The 19,516-nt window shown below is 39.9% G+C and overlaps 1 protein-coding gene and 1 long non-coding RNA gene across 2 annotated transcripts in view; one reads left to right on the top strand and one right to left on the bottom strand.

Annotated features, from left to right (window-relative positions):
• Window positions 1–8,334, bottom strand: part of Hao1 (hydroxyacid oxidase 1) — a 50,293-nt gene extending 41,959 nt beyond the window's left edge. The window contains exons 1-2 of the mRNA XM_034495705.2: window positions 8,157–8,334; window positions 2,242–2,393 (exon numbers count right to left, since the gene is read on the bottom strand). Coding sequence (XP_034351596.1) covers window positions 2,242–2,393; window positions 8,157–8,293 — 289 coding nt within the window. The 5' untranslated portion in view covers window positions 8,294–8,334. The remainder of the gene's footprint in view (window positions 1–2,241; window positions 2,394–8,156) is intronic.
• Window positions 8,335–13,024: 4,690 nt separating this feature from the next.
• LOC143441193 (uncharacterized) lies at window positions 13,025–18,575 on the top strand. Its single transcript, XR_013108422.1, has 3 exons — window positions 13,025–13,114; window positions 16,098–16,282; window positions 17,757–18,575. It is a non-coding gene; the product is annotated as an uncharacterized LOC143441193 (long non-coding RNA).
• The last annotated feature ends 941 nt before the right edge of the window (window positions 18,576–19,516 follow it).

Below are 19,516 nucleotides of genomic sequence, written 5' to 3' on the forward strand. Positions count from 1 at the left end.
GAAACTCATTATCCCACACCTAAATGCACAGACTGTGGCCAAATTGACAGACCACGCCCACATGCACGAACCAAGCAATAATAACCTTTGCTCAGAGCTGATTAATTCCAATATTAAAAAGAAGGACGCATCATAGATGATCATGAGAACACAGATGGAATCCGGAAGAATGCGGAGGTCCTTGAGGGAGCTCCTTGGTAAACAGCTGTCTTATAACCTCAGAGGCTATGACTCAGATGTTTTGGATTCTTGAAGACAGGCATCTCCAACCCTATTCCTTACGCCTTTTACACTTCGTTCGAAGGTGGATTGTATGTTTCACTGTCCCAGAGTCCTGCTTCGTACATACCTAAAGCTATAAACTCATGGCTTCTGATGCATTTTCAAAGCAGCGCACAGTAGTTAGGAGCCACTGTTCTGAAGACAGACTGCTGGATCTGGACAAGTCCAGTCACTTATGAATCATGTAGCCCTGGGCAAGTGACTCATCTTATATGTGCCTCAGTTTCTCATGTGTAAAATAGGCTTAGTAATGTAGCTGCTTCTCTGGGCTTTCTGAGAATATGGATCATAATCAATTTCTGTACCATTTTCAAATTTTTATTTCTTTTGACATGCTTGCCATTTTTCTCATGGTATCTCTAATTAGAAGTCAATTCTTCTAACATATGTCAAATAAAATTAAAATCATGGAAATCCTTGTACAAATATTTTTCCAAAAAAAAAAAAAAGTTACAGCTTCCTATGGAATTCACATCTAAAATTCTTGATACAGAGGGACACATTATTTCTTAGATTCCTTGCTTTCTATTCTTCTGATCCATGTTGGAAACTAAACATTCTCCCAAATCACACCAGAAAAATAAATAATCTCACATCCAGAAAATAAAATTATGATACTGGTTTACATTCCTTTGCATATTAGTGGAATATTTCCCTTTGTTGACTCTTATCTCCATTCATGAATTTCTTATTTTCTTACTTTTGTCTTTGGATCACTTTTTTCTTCGAGGGATATTGACATGTATTGACATGGAGTGAACATCACCCCTTTGCAGTCTTATTTTCTCAACTATTTTTCAATTCCTCAAAAATACTGCAATATCCTAAGGAATATTTCCTTTTGATATTTATGGAAATTTTGGTGCACTCAAGTTTTAATCTAACACGCCCATCTCTCCACTTTTGTTGCCCTAAGTTTCTTTAAATGGACCCACCCCTCTACATTCATTTAGTCGTCTCCCATCTCCCACCACCTCCGTCCCAGGAGCTGTGTGTTTCTGGAACCAGAACTAAACCCTGGGGCTCTGAGCACACCCAGCTGCACGTGGCTCTCCAGCATTAAGGATGCTGCCAGCCTCTGACTTAGGCTTTTATTCAGTACAAACTTTCTGTGTCAAAGCAAAATTTTGATGTTCTTGGCAGAGTTCTGGGGGAGTCATTTCAACGAAGAAGGTAGAGCCATTTGATTCTTAATTCTCTGAATTAAAAAGCTTTAAAATAGCGTTGAGTTCATGCTCTATTGGCCCTTCATTTCTTGCCCACTTGGCATCAAAGGATGTCAAATAGGATTCCTCAGCCACACTTCTTAGCCTGTAAAGCAGCATGTGCAGAGGTCTAGTACAGCCTTTCACATATTCAGTGTTGCTAGGGAACTAGGAAGCTAACCTATTAGCCGTGGGGAGGAATTTCTTTGTAGTGTTTTCCTTTCTTCTTCGCTCCTTCCTGGGATGGTGGGAAATGCTCTACTGGGAAAAGAATCCACCCAGTAAACAGAATCAAGTTCTAACCCCATAGAAGAAAACAGAGCCAACTGGATCTCTGCCTTTGTTCTGTCAGTATGCAAATCATTTCAGTTTGGAATAATCCCACCTCTGCCACTCAAGACCTGTGATCTTAGGCAAGCTAGTTCTCAGATCTCCATTTGTAGAGATCTCGAGAGTACTACTCATAAAACAACTAATGTTACCTGAGCACTGCTCGGTGCCAGGCGTTTATATGTATAATTTTTGTGATCCTCCCACAGCAACCAAATGCAACAATTACTAGTCTGATCCCCGTTTCACAGAGGAAAAAGTCAAGCACGAAGAGAGGACTCTTACCCTGAACCAACAGCCTAGAAAGTTGATGGTAGAACCAAGGAAAGTAATTTAAAAACAAACAAACAAACAAACAAAAACCAACAGGCATCCTGGGAAGGGTGTTCGAGGAGGGAGCCTCTATCTGTCTCTCTTTCCCTACCTCGGACAGTGGCCAGCTCCCCATCCACGTGAGCCATGCACTGCATGGCAGTAGCCCCAACACATATTGGCATGCTGACTCTCTGTCCTAAAACAGAAGTCGACAGGTCGATATCAGCAACGTTGCGAAGCATCCGTGGATAGAGCTTCCATCTGGAATTTAAAATAATATTATTGTCAATAGATATAATTTTAAAATTTCAAAGGTGTAACCAAAACTTTAACATATTTTATCTTAAGAGAGAAAACAATATTTTTTTTTCATTAAGTCAAATCCTTCCCTTGCATAGTAAAATTTTCTCCTTACCTCAGACCTCTGACAAACATTGGACTGTATTTTTCATCCTCGTATTTCTGCTTTTAAAGAATATCATATGATGAACTCATACAGTGGACAGCCTTTGAGCCTGACACAGTGTCCTTGATAGCCACCTGTGCTGGTGCGTGTATCACGAGCTTATACCATTGGACTGATCTATTTCACATCCCAGAGGGAACCTTAGTTGGATATTTGTTCCTGAGGGACACTTGGGATATTTCTATTTTGTATTGATGATAAAGAGTCACTATGAACAGCCACTTATAGGCTTTGGGGTGAATATAGATTTTATTTTACATTCCGTAGACCTAGATGATGATATAAAAAGTCCTAGAGGTTGCATTTAGATTGGAGAACGTATGGATCTTCCTTCTGTAAGAGAGAGTAGCTCAAAGCATTTATGATTATTTTCCTCATAGTTATTAACTAAATACTGTGTCTGCTGATGAATGAACACGAGGGAAGAGTTACACCTTTGGTTACTTGTTTTGTCAGCCAAGCTCTTGTTTCAAAATAGTTAATAGAAGCTAAATTTTTTAATTCTTGAAAATCATTGTAAATTATTTTTTTCTGTGATTCCTTAAAGTCAGAACAGAAGTTATTAAGCCAAATTGTATCCATAAATCTTACTGGAGACTAACCTATCTTTCCTATGAGCAGAATATATATTTTCTACTTGCTTATGTCAGTTAGTCTCCTCATTGTAGGCAGATCAAGGCTGGGCATTATTAAAATAAATATCTTGTTTAGACACACATATAAGCCTAACCAACAGTCCTGTATGCTGAGTTTCTAGATTTCAACCTACTTCTAATGAGGTTGAAATTGTTCTTGCAAATATAGTGAAGACTGACTTCACACTGGAGAAATGAAGAGAAAGTCCTTAATTGAATAAAACTTGTTTTATCTGGGGTGGGGGGAAGGGGGAAGAAGAGGAGGAGGAAGGCAGAGGAGGAGGGGGAGGAGCAGGAGGAGGGGGAGGAGGAGGAGGAGGAGGAGCAGTAGCAATTCTACCTTGAGGACCTGCTAGTAGTTTGCAATCTAACATTTCTTACATAGTAAACTAAAACAAAGCATTAAATGAAGTGATAAAGAAGTTTAGCAGGTGGCTCCTAAGCTGGTTGGTTGGTTGGTTGGTTTCTCCCTGAGCTGTTCTTTGACCATCATAACAGTCATCATTTTCCATCACACCACACTTTCTGTTCCTGGAAATCTGTTCCTCACCACAGACACTTACAGCCCGGTGCTTTGATCTCCAATGTGAAGAGGAAGAGGCAGAAGCCCTGGAGGGAGATTTTATTACCAATCATCTCTAAGAGTATTGTTAGAATGAGAGGAAGAGATTTTAGTAGTGGGGACAGACACACCAGCTTTGAAAAGCATTGACATTAATATTTATTTATGACTAACAGAACAATGGAAGACGTTATGTGGACACACAGCACTATTGGATACCAGCTCGCTCTCTCTCGCTCTCTCTCTCTCTCTCTCTCTCTCTCTCTCTCTCTCCCCTCCCCCATGTGTGTGCGCACGCACATGTGCGCCTGTGAGTGCACACTCCTGCACATGCATATTTACATGTGCATATGTAAAAGGTACCTGTATAAATGTCACCCATTTGCAAACCAAAGCTCCTTCTGTCAATAAACAGCCTTACACTTGTCCACTTGGTGGCGCAGTCACCTTAATAATGACATGCTCACACTTTGAATAATTACATTTTCTGTTTCAGATATTACAGAGACTCTTCAACCCCTATGTTTCTGGGTAAAATTCAATAAAGCGAGTGAAAAGGGAAACTGTACATCTTGTAAAGCATCCTCCAGGTTTTGGTGTTTTACAAATGACAATAACTTTACCAGACAGTTGCAAACCATTTTTGACACCCCTTCCCCACCCGTCGCGTGCGCCCACACAAAACTACTCCAAATTTCAATGGCTATTGCCTCAATTATACAAGAAATAACTCTTCACCATAACCTTATGTTGCATTCATGTGGTGTCTGCTTTAGGAAGAGCCTGTTAAGACAGAGAGATCTGCTAAACCATTGAGTAACAACCTTTTTAAAAGACCAAAATGAACAAAGAAATTTACAACAGGACTTTCAAACTACACTTCACATAGAAAAAAGGCCTAGGTTCTAACTAATCAAAAACTCAAGAGGGGTACATGCTCCTCGGACAGACAAAACCACTCCCTGAAAGAATTCACAAACTCCATAGTATGGAAGTCTTATGCCCACTTATTACACGGCGAACCACCAGAAATTCACTTTTCCGTAGTCCTAAAATACCAACAACGTACAGTGTCCCCGTTTCTTTATCTTAACTTTTCCCTCCACAAATTTAAAGCAATTGACTGAAAATGCTACTTCCTCACTTATTTCATGGATCAGCGGAGAGCTGTTGTAACGGTTCTGCTTACATAATACTGAAAACGCCACTATCGAGTCTGTAACGTTTCCCAAATAACAAACTGAGACTGACATAACTTTTATCTACCAGATTGTTGAACTTAAACCTCCCATTTGTCAGTGTCAATCAAGATACAGCAGGAAGGGGCAACTTCTACTTCTGACCTCATGATCCTACTAAATAATCAAACTGTGGAAAAAGTTTCCATCAGAAACACCTTCAGAGAAAGGCAGGGAGTGTGTGACAAACCTGAGTGAGGAGGCTCCTTTATGTCAGTGTGTAAAAGAAATGGTGTACTACACCTTTTCAAATGAGCCCCAGTCTGGCCAGGCCACCCCAATGAAGCAACCTGGCATTCTGACCTTTTTCCTTGTTCTTACATATTTGCAACAGGGAATTTCATTCTTCTGGGTGTTTCAGTTTATTCATCCTTTCATGAGATTATTTCTGGTCATGATAATACTAGTCCTGAATCAGACCAAGAAACATCTTTAGCTAGTTGTGGGTCGCACAAGTGGCCCATGTTTCCAGAACTCTAAAGTGTGGTTGTCAGATCTGAGTGCTGATGAACAGTGCTGTGAAGATTCTCCTGTACTGGTGGGAGAAAAAAAAATGGGGGAGGGGATGAACTTCACAAATGCCTTTGAAACACCCTGACCTTTTGTTATGTCTCTGATTGTTTTGTAGCCTTTATCTGAAACTGAATGAGAAGCCTCAGGGTGACTTGCTTCCTGGTATCAAGCCAATGCTACCAAAGTCAGCAGAAATTCTCCTATTTCCACATGACCAGCTCAATAGAACAAATCAAGGGTCATGCAGAGAGAACCACAAGGTAGGGGAGGAGTTGAGATGTCGGAGAGGTAATTACACCTGATATTTGTTGGAGTACAAACATTAAGAACCAGCTGTCCTTTGAAGAACTTTGCTGAATGCCTTTCTATTTCTTTAAAGAAACAAAAAGAAAAACATGGCACTTGTCTTTCCCAGTTTCAGAGCCTGTATCATGGGGATAAATTAGTCCACACTTAGGATGGTATTCTATTGGGAGTGCTGTGGAATTCACAGAAGCTGCAAGACTCTTCTGGTTGGTTAAAACTTGGACATCAAGTCTTCTATGCCTCAGAAAGTTTCTAGAATTTCTAGGGTCAGCAAGGCAGTCTGCCTTACTGTCTTTTACTCTCTCTCTCTCTCTCTCTCCCTCCCCCCTCTCTCTCTGTCTCCCCCTCTCTCTCTCTCTCCCTCTCCTTCTCCCTCTCCCCTCCCCCTCCCCCTCTCCTCCCTCTCCCTCTCTTCCATCTCCCCCTCTCCCTCCCATCCCCCCTCCCCCTCTGTGTGTGTGTGTGTGTGTGTGTGTGTGTGTGTGTGTGTGTGTGTGTGTGTGCGCGTGTGCGCGCGCGCTCGTGTATGCTTGTGTTAATTGGGGAGTATCTTATACCATCTCCACCTATCAGATTATGGAAGCTAAGTCAATGTGTAGTTGTTGAAATGCAAGTTTCTGTTGGTAGAAACTTTCTATCTGCATCATTGTTGAGTCCTCAGCTTGTAGCAATCTTGTCTGTCAAATAGTTCAAAGTATAATTCAATCAATTGTCCTGCATTTTGGCACATTCCTGTAGTTCTCAGGAAGCAGAGTTAGGAGGATAACTAAGTCCCAGGCCAGCCTATTGTGAATGGCTAGTTTGACAATATACGAAGTTATTTAATAGGACCATAAATACATTAATAAGTTGGACCATATGAGCTGAGTTGTATAAAAGAGTAGAGAAGACTCCATAGAAATGGAATTGGTGATCACCAGCAGCAGTGCTCAGATATCAGCCCTATACATCAGTCAAGGGCATGGAATGTCTTTGGCTATAAAAGCCCAGTAGAGCTAAGATGTTGTTTAAGGAGAGCACTCAGGAAATCTATTTACCTGGGCAACACAGTGGCATGAACCCAAGAAGGAACATTTGTAAGAGCAAGAAATGTTGAAGAAGTTAATAATAATTTGGTAAAGATCAGGCCTCTCAGCTCCTGTACTATTAACCAACTCCCCATGTAAAACTTCCCCAGCATTTGTGTGTTCAGGAAGGATTCAGAGAAAGCCTAATCAAAGACTTCAGAGGTTGGGAAAAAGACATTCTGCCCTTCATGCTATGCCCACCCATCTTCCACTACCAACCTGTGTGTAACATGACTCCTGCCAACAAGAGACTGCCTTGACTAAAATGGTTTAATTTCTCCTAATATGAAACATAAAGGCGATTCTGAGTGGGTTTTCTCCAGATCAAAGAAGACGTAGAAAAGAAGGCAGATACCCCTGGATATTTTCTGTCCCTTTCTGTTTAATTAATCATGAATGGAGAGCCCCGATGCCCACTGCCATCACGCAGGATGACAGTGGAAGAGGAATGACATGGTAAGAGTGAGATGTGGGAAAGCTCCTTCAGCTACTTGGCTAAGAAAAATAAGAAAGAAAGAAGGAAGGAAAGAAAGAAAGAAAGAAAGAAAGAAAGAAAGAAAGAAAGAAAGAAGGAAGGAAGGAAGGAAGGAAGGAAGGAAGGAAAACATACCCACCCGTTTAAAGTTATTTAACTTTTTGTTCTTACAACAAGAAGAAAGCATAAACCATGACACCTACTGTCTTGTGTCTGAAATATGAAACCCTGGGGAAAATGATGTGGGAAGAGAGATATGAAGCATTTTACAGAAGGTGCGAGACAGCAAGGGTGAAAGATGAGTGCTACACACACTTACTGCAATCTGAAGCAAAAGTGTAAGCAACCCATAATCAAGATGAATGATACCTGAGAAAGCCAATAGGATGGGAACATGGGAAGCAATAATCTTATCTGGTTCAACTGGATAGGGTGGCTATGTTGCATTTAAAGTTGTCCTAGTCTATCAACACAGGCATTCTCTGTCACACTCTAATTCAAAGTAAGTGGAGCCATCAGCATTTATGACAATTTGTATGTATAGTTAAATTAATTACTGTCACAGTTCAAGAAAAGGTATGGCTCACTTTTGCCACCAATCCACCAATCTGCAAGACATCAAGATTCCTCATATGCTGGAAATGTTCTACTCTATTGAGCACAAATCCAGGGGATCATTTTTATGCCACCACATAAAACTATATTTCATTCTTATGCAATGTCTTTGGGTGATAGAAAAACACAAGTAACAAAGTTTCTTACCTAGAAAATGCTCTGATATTATCAGCCAAAGTCTCCTGATCATTTGCCCCAGACTTGTAATAATCATATACTGACTTCTGAAGTACTGATCGGGCATGCTGTTCATAATCACTGATGCAGACCAGTCGAGGCAACATTGTGGCAGGGTACGGCAACCTCAAATACTCTGGAGGGTTTTCATGGATTGCTTTCTATGCCCAGACAATTCCGTTATTTGTCAATTATTAATAGACTTTTGCCAAAGTTCATATTTAATTCTCTCTTGCTTACATCAAATGAACAAACATTGTATGCCTAGACTTTGACATTTAATTTGCAGGCTAGCCACCCAATGTACCAAAAGCACAGAGTTAGAATTGGGGAGATAGCAGAAATGGGTAGGGTTGTCACATTGACAAAGCATGGGAATGAGTCAAAAGCAAAGGGGGTGACCTGAAGCCACTATTGTTTCACTTCTCCATCACGCTGGGTCTTCGAACAGTCCATACCTTTACACTTTGCTTTGGCACACACTAGGAGCTTTCTCCTCATTTCCCTTGTACACTTCTATAATGCACATGCCATACAAAAACAACACAAAGGTTTATAAAGTAAATTCATTATCCAGTGACTGCAGAACTTTTGTATACTATAAATTTGACCCAATCATAAATATCTGGCTTTAATATTATTTAATTTAATTTAATTTAAATTAAATAATAATTTAATCTGGCTTTTTTTTTTTAAAATTGCTGTTGGAGTAGTGCCATTCTGAAAGACTTGTAGTCAATATAAAAATCCCTCCTTGTCGTGAAACTCCTGGGGAATATTTGGGTGAGCAATGCGTGGCTAGAAGAGCAATAGAGTTGACCTGGATTTCAACCCAGGATTTCACTGTGAGCTGCCCTGCATCTGTTCAACAGTTGAATTCCAAATGCATAAGCCTGAAAGAACTTTCTTGAACTTGGAGCCCTACTTTCCAATCCAAGTGGTACACTAAGTATCATAGAATCAGTGGGTGCTCTACGAAAGACCTCAGCAAAGAAGTTAAAGGGAGTGAAGCATACGCTGCGATAATTCCTCTCTCAGGTAAGATTACTCTTCAGTCTGTGTCTTGTATTCCAGGCTCCAGGTGTCTACATGTGCTGACTGACAGATTATGGGGTCTCTTCTAGCCTCACTTCCTGATCTCCACTGATCACTTGTCTGGCAGTGCTATTTGGACAAAACCCAAACAAAGAATTATTAATACCAAATCTATGCAAAGATGTAAAGGATATCTCATCAATGAAAATTCAGTGTACTGAAGGAGTTGTTTTTTAATATGTGATATCCACCATAGATTCATATGTTAAATGCTCAATCCCCAGATGATTGTATGGGAGGTTCTGGAAACTTTAGGAAGTGGGGTCTAACAAGAAGCCAATCATGAAGGAAAGGTCCACGGTACAGTCTTGTAATATCTGTCCTCGCCTCTCTACCTACTGCTTGCCAGAAATGACTAGCTCTCCTGTGACCTGTCATTGTGATGTCCTGCTCAAATACATGTGGCAAAGAAACCACGGACCAGAATAAACAACTTTCCCTTCTGAGGTGTTAGTTAGCACCAGCAATTCTTTTTACAGCAAGGAGAAAGCAATACAGCAGATATTGGGCAAACATCCCCACTTTCACATCTTCTACTTTATGGACTGATTTTTTTTTAAGGAATGCTTTCTTAATCTCAATTATATCAGCATGAATCTTGAAAGTACTTGAAAGTGCATGAGATTCCTTGGCTTCTAGAAGGCTGTTGCTGTTCAATCCTCAAGTCGATTTGTTCAAATAGTTATTTGCTTAGTTCACATTATTCTCTGTACTCTCATGAGGATTGCCATCCAACAACGATCTTTATGTAGCCAGACTCTTAGAAGAACTGTCTTAGCTCATGCTTTACAAAGCTCCATTGAGTGAATGGGATACAGTGTAGCATCAACATATTTTACACTGGGTAAAACAATCTCTAAATATATTCTGTAGGTGGGAAAACACCCAAGGAGAAAAATGTATTACGAAATTGGTGTGATCTGCAGCTTAGTTTGGATCTGAAAGCACAGGAGACACCAGGAGCCTAGTCAACTGTCATGCAAAATCCCCAGTCACTGAGAGCAGCAGCAGGAGACAAATTACTAGTTGCTAATTGAGAAGAATGGGTCCAAGATAATAGACTGAGAAAAATGGAAATGAAACCAGTAATGAATATAAGCTTGAAACTGGTTTGTGAAAAGAGTTTTGATTGTATCAAAGGAGATTTGTTTAGTTTTACCAATGATTTACTGTTTGGATTGATACATAGGCATATTGTAATGTTTCCCAATGGTTCAGGTATCGGTATAAATAACATATGATAACTGCAATTGCAGGAATCAATCTCCAACAACCCTCGCCAAATAATAAAAACAGGATGAACAAAAGCTTTAAATTGTTCAATTTAAAATTACTATGAGAATGTACTAACTGTGTTGCTTTGAAGAGCAAGCATCCCAGTCTGGCAGTTAGCAGGATCCTTATGAAAGTTGATCAAAGGAGTCTTAACTGCCCCAGTTTGACAATTAACAGGATCGTTAAAAAAAGTCAATCTAAGTCTTGGCTGCTGCTCAAAACAGATTCAAAATTTGCAAATTAAACGACCTTTTCTTTACGCAGCCCACCCTTCGCAACAACTGCTAAAACTTATTACTTGTACCTTGCAATTTACATAATCAGGATGGTGAGGTGGTTTAGTACTGTTTAATAAACTTGAAGCAGGTCAAATCCTAGTGATACCAAAGAAGGAAAATCGGGGTCAGAGATTTTCAAAGTATAATTCTGGACCAAGACCTGAGCATCCTCTGGAGCTGGATACAAGATGAGCACTTGCATCTTCAGGGTCAGCCTCTGATGAAACACTTGGTACAGCCAACTGGATTGAACCAAGCCTTGCTCGTGACTGTTACAATACTGTTTGAGAGCCAGGGTTTGAACAAGAAAGGGAATAAAGGGGGAGCCTTGAATTTTAAAACCAACTGACCAACCAACCTTTTATTCTTTCAGGACTGTTGCAGGCCACTAGTGGATTTGGAGTAAACTGTAAAATGCATAGTCCCCACATAATTTCATTAATCTCTTGGTGGCTAGGAATAAAAGGGGTTAGGGTGTAAAATCAGACTTTGCTAATTCATGAGAACCACACTGTTGAAATATCGCACTTCCCCCCCCCCCCATGGAAAGCCTGCACAACAGGATGCTTAAGAAGAGGATAAGCAAAGCAAGTTTCGTGGGTAGAGGGTCCGTTTGTGTGCAGCTACAGCAACCCCCATCTCAAACCTGAGAATTGGGGTGATGCAAGTGTTCAAGTCCTCTTACTCACAGTGGCCAAAACACTGGAGCTTCGAGCTTTCTTTTTTTAATATTGGGCTTAATAAAACTTAATTTACCTCTCATCCTTCTTTGTGGAACAATAACACTTTAAATAATACTGTCCCCACATCTCCCAACTCCTTTGATAGTTCCCAAACCACAAGACTGTCTTTAGGAACACTTACCTGCTCCTAAATCTCCAGTAAGACACAAGCCTAAGCTCAAAGAAACCAATGAGAAAGCTGTATCCTCTTGGTGCTTTTTATCCAAGATGCAGTTTAGACTCTTGTTGGGGGACTATCTGGTTCCCTGTTGGTATCCTTTAAAGAATTTTTTCTTGAAATTATGGGTGGGATTTCAGGGACAAATCAGTCATTTCTGTCATCTTTGGCATGAAAGGAGACTAAGCATTCCAACTCTCTAGCTGTAAAGGTAGGCAAGAACTCCAAGCACTTTGAATGGAAGAAGACAGCCCTCTCCAGGTACAAAGTACATTTCCATGACTATTCATGACTACTGCACAACTACTTTGGCATTTCTTTTTACATACTTGTGGCTTTTCATTCTCTATCTTTTTGAAACTTTCTGGCCATTTTTCATGGTAGATGTTTTTGTACTTGACTGACAGGCGTTTTAAACCCATTTCGAGTATATAGTATTTTCTGTTATATGTGTATATTTTCACTAAACTCTTTATTTCTTAAGAATTTTTTATTTTTAAGTGTGTATGTATGTGTGGTGGGTTTGTGTGTGTGTGTATGTGTGTGTGTGTGTGTGTGTGTGTGTGTGAGAGAGAGAGAGAGAGAGAGAGAGAGAGAGAGAGAGAGAGAGAGAGATGGAGAGTTTGTGGATAGTATCCACAAAGGCACGAAGAGGCAAGTTCCATCTCCTAGAGCTGGAGGTACAGTTGTGAGCAGCCACTTGACATGGGGGCTGGAAACTAAATGTGAACCTTATACAGGAATCGCCAGCCTTTTGTGAAATTCTTGACTTGCTTTCAAAACTAATTCTGCTTCAGTCAGGTTCAAATATTCATCTTAGAGAACTTGTGATGTTCAGTCTCCATGTTTTTCCAGTCTTCACGATTCTCTCTCTCTCTCTCTCTCTCTCTCTCTCTCTCTCTCTCTCTCTCTCTCCCCCCCCATCTCCTCCCTTTCTCTTATGGCCCCCCATTTACCCCTCTTCCGTCTTTTCTTCCATTAGTTATTTCTTCACTTCTGTCTGTCTTTGATTTCTGTTTTTCTTTCATTTTGTTCTCTTAATCCTTTACTCTCCTCTTTTCTTCTTATTTTCTTCCTTTTAATTTTCTCTCCCCTCTGCCCCCATCTTCTGCCACATCTAAGTCTTAGACAGGCAGTTTGCCACTATATATGTAGCACACTTTCCACACCTTTTAAAAAGTTGTATGGTAAAATTTTAACAAGAGGGCTTTGCTTTCCTATGAGGTGCTGACTCTCATTTGAGGCTAAAGGGTATGTAAATGTTGACAAGCTTCTGCAGAAAGTTTTCTCTCTCATCCTCTGAACAGCAGAACTTGGCAGACAGTTTCCTGGGAAGGGTGTGGAGGTCCAGCTGACGTGAGCTTGTTCTAATTTGGGCTGGTAAGCACTTAGTAATTTTATTGTTGTAGATAGTGGTATGGTTTCTCCCACCATGTTTTCTCTTTTATTTGATAATACATTTTCACAGAATCATGATATATTTATAAATATACAGGTAAAAGTTTGCTGGTCAAAATTCTAAAACTGAACATGTCACCAAAAGTTTATTTACAAAAGCCACCGACTTACCCAGGGAGCTGGGCTGGAGAACCTGGGTAGCCATGGGTAGGTCAGCCCAGAGCTTATAGCTCAACTTCTGACTTCTGAGTAGTGACTGCTCTAGTAAAGTATTTTTAATGTGTTTAGATTATTCATTTTAAGCCGGGAGGTGGTGGCGCATGCCTTTAATCCCAGCACTTGGGAGGCAGAGGCAGGCGGATTTCTGAGTTCCAGGACAGCCTGGTCTACCGAGTGAGTTCCAGGACAGCCAAGGCTATACAGAGAAACCCTGTCTCAAAAAACCAAAAAAAAAAAAAAAAAAGATTATTCATTTTATTTTGAGATTAATGATTATATACATAATTTCTCCCTTCCTTTCTTCCCTCCAACCACCTCTCATCAACTCCTCCTTGCTCTCTTTCAAATTCATGCCTCCTTTTTTTCACTGATTGTTGTTTTATATATAATGTGTACATGTGTACACACATATAGTCCTAAATATATGTGTGTGTGTGTGTGTGTGTGTGTGTGTGTGTGTGTGCCATATAACCAACATCATGCTAAATGGAGATGGTGAAAATCCAAACACCCCCAGTAAGATGAGAAAAACAGTCATCCCTTCTCTCCACTCTTATTCAGTGTAATTCTGGAAGTCTTTGATTAATAAGACATAGTAAGAAATAAAAGGGATACAGACTGGAAAAGAAGTGAAAGCACCAAGAGAAATCCATGGATTCAATGAAATCCCACAAACACATATACATGCACACAGACATTGCCATACATACAAATACTCATGGATTTGTACACATATACGTACATATATACTCACAGGTACACATATACAAATATACTAGCAACTTTACTCATTCCAGTAAGTTTCAAGAAAATACTACAAAACAACATTATATTCTGCCTGCAGCTTGCCTGCAAAAGCCCCTCACCAACTCTACCTTCATTCTCTTGGGACTCCACCTCTGAATGAAAACTCCAATTCCTCTACCTTTTTCCTGCAGGCCCTTCCACCCTTCCACCTATCTGATCTTCATTCCTTTCTGCCATCCACTGGCTGACAGAAGCATTCCTTACACTGCCACCATGCTTGCCTAGGATCCAGAAAGGACAACAGCAACCAAAAAACAGAATATTTACCCAACAGAGACAAGATCAGACATTGACACACCTAAAACATCATGACTCCAGCTGCCAGAATGTAACTCTAACCTCAGCACAAAAGCACAATCATGAATGACCAAGCTAATATGCTTTCACCAGAACCCAGTGACCCTACTACAGTAGTCTCTAAGAAAGGCACTGAATGGTTCTCGTCAAGATGGCTGCATCTGGAAAAGTGGAAATGCATCCATATTTATCACCCCAAATAAACTTTCATTCCAAATAGGTAAGGGACCTCAAAATAAGACCAGATACCCTGAATCTAGCAGAAGGGAAAATGGGGGATATAGGAGGGAGAACTAACACTGATGGCCATTTGAAACAACCATATGAAAACTGAATAGAAAATACTCAAAATAAGAACTAAAGTGGCTAGTAACTTTAGAAAGTGTTCAATGTCCTCAACCATCACAGAAATTCATATCAAAACTGTTTTAAGAATCTACTTCACATGAGTGAGAATGGCAATCTTTGGAAATACAGATGAGAGCACATGTTGAATGAAGGGAAAGGGGAATCTCTGTACATCGTTGCTGAAACTGTAAAGCAGTGCAGACCCTCTGGAAATCAGTAGGGAAATTTAACCAAAAAAAAAAAAAAAAAAAAAAAAAAAACCCTAGAAGTAGATCTAATACTATATAACCAGCTATTCCACTACTGGATATGCACCCAAAGGACTTTAAATTTTACTAAAGAAACACTTACATGTCTGTGTTCATTACCACCTATTCATAACAATTAAGAAATGAGATCACAGTAGATAAAAATCAACTGAGAAGTGGACAATGAAAGTGTGGATACACATACAATAGAATGCTACTGAACTGTAAGAAAATGAAATTATGGAATTTGTAGAAAAATGAACAGAATTGGAAAAAATATACAGAGTGATTTCATCCAATCCCAAAAGACAAATGCCACAAGTTCTCTCATATGAGTGTCCTAGCTTCAAGTTCCTTGTTTTGGCTTTTAATATAGAATATACACAAACATGTAGAATCTAGGAAACTAGAAATAGGTCATTGATGGGGTGGACACATTGGAAGAGTTGTAGATCATAGATAAAATGAAAATAGAGAGGGGACAACTGATGGCAGAAGAGCTCAAGCAGGGAGTAGAGTGATGGCAGGTTTTGAGAAATGAAGACCCAGGTGAAAACTTAAACAAAACAAAATACGCATGAAGTGTGCATTCTTTGGAACCTATGGTCTTGCAACATACATAGTATATTTCAAGATATATTATATATATGTGATATAAGAAGAGGGGATAGTAAAGGATATGTATATATATCATATATATATATATATATATATATATATATATATATATATATATAAAATAAGAACAAGGGGGAGAATATTGGGAGCTAAAGGGTTAAGCAGAGATGGAGTCAGGGAGGTATGGGAAGGAACTAGTCAAGGTTAAAATTGCTGTGACAAAACACCATGAAAACACAAATGACCAAAGCAAGCTGGAAAGAAAGGGTTTATTCAGCTTACACTTCCAAGTGGTAGTCCATCATCAAGGATATCAGGACAAGAACTCAAACAGGGCAGTAACTTGAGGCATGGAGCTGATTCAAAGGACATATGGGGGTGCTGCTTACTGGCTTGGCTTAATGCTTGTTCATCCTGCTTTCTTATAGGACCAGGACCACTATCCCAGGGAGGCACCATCCACAATTGGCTGAGTACCCACATACACACCAACATCAATAACTACTTAAGAAAATGCCTTCACAGACTTGCCTATAACCTTGTGGAGGCATTTTCTCAATTGAGACCCCTCTTCTATGATGACGTTATATCAGAGTGACATAAAACTAGCCAGGTAAGAGGGGTACATGATGCATAACCAAAACTAATGAATTACGAGAAAGTTTTATGAATACCCTACTTGTTGGCAAGCAATTAACACATAATTTTTGAAAGAATTTGAATAGAAGAATCTTCCATTAGGGAACAATGCAGATCTCAGAAGACATGTCATTAAATGAAAATCTCAGTGCTGGACATTGATTACCTCCCTACAAGTTATGTGGATCAGTGAGGTTCCAGAGGCATCTAAAACAATATAGGCTATTGCCATTCTTTTGGTTGCCCATCAGAATTTGATAAGACTCTATTGCTGAGACACAATATACTTTTCTTTAGGAATGACCACAGGTAGGTTTCATGTTTAAGTGGATGATTCATGTTACTGAGCATATAAAGCACTAACTGGATCCAGTGGTCTAAAGAACAAACTAATAGAGAGATTTCTCATTATAAAAAAAGAACATGAAGTTGTGAGGGAGATGAAATGAGGATTTCTTGAGAGAGGGAGAGGTGTGTATGATCAAGATACCCTGTATACCAACCGCTTTGCAAATTAGTTTGGCAGTTTTTTAGAAAACTGGAAATAGTTTCACTTCAAGAACCAACTATTCTACACCTGGACATACTCTCAAAAGATGCCTCACTATACCACAAGAACACCTGCTCAACTACGTTCATAGCAGTTTATATTCAGAAACTGGAAACAACCTAGATGCCCTTCAACTGAAAAATGGATGAAGAAAATGTGGTACATCTACACAATAGAATACTATTCAGTATTCAGTAAAAAAAACAAAGACATCACGAATTTTGTAGGCAAATTGATGGAACTTGAGATTATCATCCTGACTGGGGTAATGCAGACCCAAAAGGGCAGCATGGTATGTACTCACTTATAAGTGAATATTATCCATATAAAGTACAGGATACCCACTGTACTCCATAGACCCAAAGAAGCTAAACAAGAAGGAAAGCCCAAGCGAGGATGCTTGAATCTCACTTAGAAGGGGAAATAAAATAGTCTTAGGAGACAGATGGAGGGAGGAAACTGGGTGGGAGCAGGGATGGGGAGGAGAAAGGTTTTCAGGATCAGGTCTGGGGAGAGACAGGAGAGAGCAAGAGTGCCAGGAGAATGAATGGAAATCTGCAGCTGGGAGGGGTGGGAGTCCATCCCAGAATCTTGGGAGGAAAGAGGCTCTCAGGTATCATTGAGGGTAACCTTAGTTGAGACTCACAGCTGTGGAGATATGGAACCTGAAGAGGCCACTTCTTGTAGCCAGGCAGGAAACCCATTGGAGAGATAAGTATAGCAACCCATTCATGAAACTTTCAACATAAAATATATATTGTGTCTACAAGAAATGCAGGGACAGGAGATGGAGCAGAAACTGAGGGAATGGCCAAGAATAATTTGCCCAACATGAGACCCACCACATGAACAAGCACCAATCCCTTACACTATTAATGATACTCGGTTATGCTTACAGACATGATCTTTCCTCTGAGAGGCTCCACCCAACAGCAGACTGAAACAGATGCAGATACCCACAGCCAAACATTGGATGGAGTTCAGGGACTCTTACTGAAGAGTAGAAGGAAGGATTGCAGGTCAACAAAAGGATAGGAACTCCAGAGGAAGACCAACGGAGTTAACTAACCTGGACTCTTGGGGGTTCTCAGAGACTGAATTACTAACCAAAGAGCATATGCAGGCTGGACCTAGGCTGTCCCCTGCACATATGTAGTAGATATGTGGCTTGGTCTTCATGTTAGTCCCCCCAAAACTGGAGTGGAGACTATCCCTAAAGCTGTTGCCTGTCTGTGGAATATACCACCTAACTAGACTGCCTTGTCTGGACTCACAGGGAGAGGATATGCCTAGCCATGCAGAGTCTTGATGTGCCAAGGTTGGGGGATACTGGGGGTGGGGGGCATCACCCCCTCAGAGGTTAAGGGGAAGAGAAATGTGGTAGGGACTGTATATAAACTGAATAAATTAAAAATATACTGTACACATGTATGAAAATTTCAAAGATTAAGTGAGACAAAAAAAATTTAATATATTTAAAAATAAGAAAATTGTTGGGACTGACATCTTGGGAACTTCAAGGGGATACTTTTACATAAAAAGTGTGTTGTTTTAATTTATTAAAAGCAAATGAACTCAGGAAGGGGATCATGGCAACTAAACATCCAATCTGCTTAGGCTCCTTTTGTGTCATATATGAACACACATAACATAGTCTTATGTTACATGAAATTTTATATACTTTTAAATTTTTCTAATAAAGTTCATTTGTGCATCACCCAGTGTTGTATTCATTACTCAATATTAGATAAATGTGCAAATAGTTCATAAACTATAACAATAATGCTGTTTCCCATCATAAATAAATGTACTCAGTGTAGTGTATATGTCCTATACCATACATCATTATATATAATTTGGTATCACTGTGAAACAGAAAATCAATATGTAAGCTCAACAAACAAAAACCTTACAGACCTTGGCCTAAGGATAGATTGAAAAACATTCCCTGGAAATGGCCATTTCTGTGGTGGTTGCTGGAGATGCTATATCCAAATGGCATGGGATGTGGTAGAAACAAGAAATGAGGATGCCCTCCTATCTGCATCCTGTCATGCTTCTCTAGTCTATGTGAAATCGTAGTTACCCTGCAAGTAGATGAGCTGTAACTCCTGGCTAACCAGGTGTCAAGTGCATAAATGATAGAACACCTATAGCATCAGGCATAGGAATGAGGGCCCAGGAGCTAGACAGATCAGGAAAGGGGACAACGATCAATAACAACGATGGCAAACTTTTTGGGCTTCACCCATAACTTGCTGACCTGTAGGGATTTTTTTTTTCTTCTACTAGCAGGGCCTCCCTTCCTTCCTGCTGACTGGTTCAGCCTAGTTAGATATGCTCAAGGATACACCTGAACATGTTGAGCTGAAGTTGTAGACCTCCCCTTTATTTGTCTAATCTAACCAATCAGAAATAATGGGATAGGGGACTGTCCCAGACCACCAAAGGCATTTAACCCCTGCCTTAGGGCTCCAGGGGAAAATGGATTCCAGTTATATCTCAGCTCTGTGGAGAAATTTTCTTCTGTGTGCTTTGCCTGTTCTATAGATAGATAGATAGATAGATAGATAGATAGATAGATAGATAGATAGATAGATAGATAGATAGACAGATATCTGCTTCTCTCTCTCTATATATATATATATGTGTGTGTGT

This window comes from Arvicanthis niloticus, chromosome 2 (assembly GCF_011762505.2).
Source record: "Arvicanthis niloticus isolate mArvNil1 chromosome 2, mArvNil1.pat.X, whole genome shotgun sequence".
NCBI lineage: Eukaryota > Metazoa > Chordata > Mammalia > Rodentia > Muridae > Arvicanthis > Arvicanthis niloticus.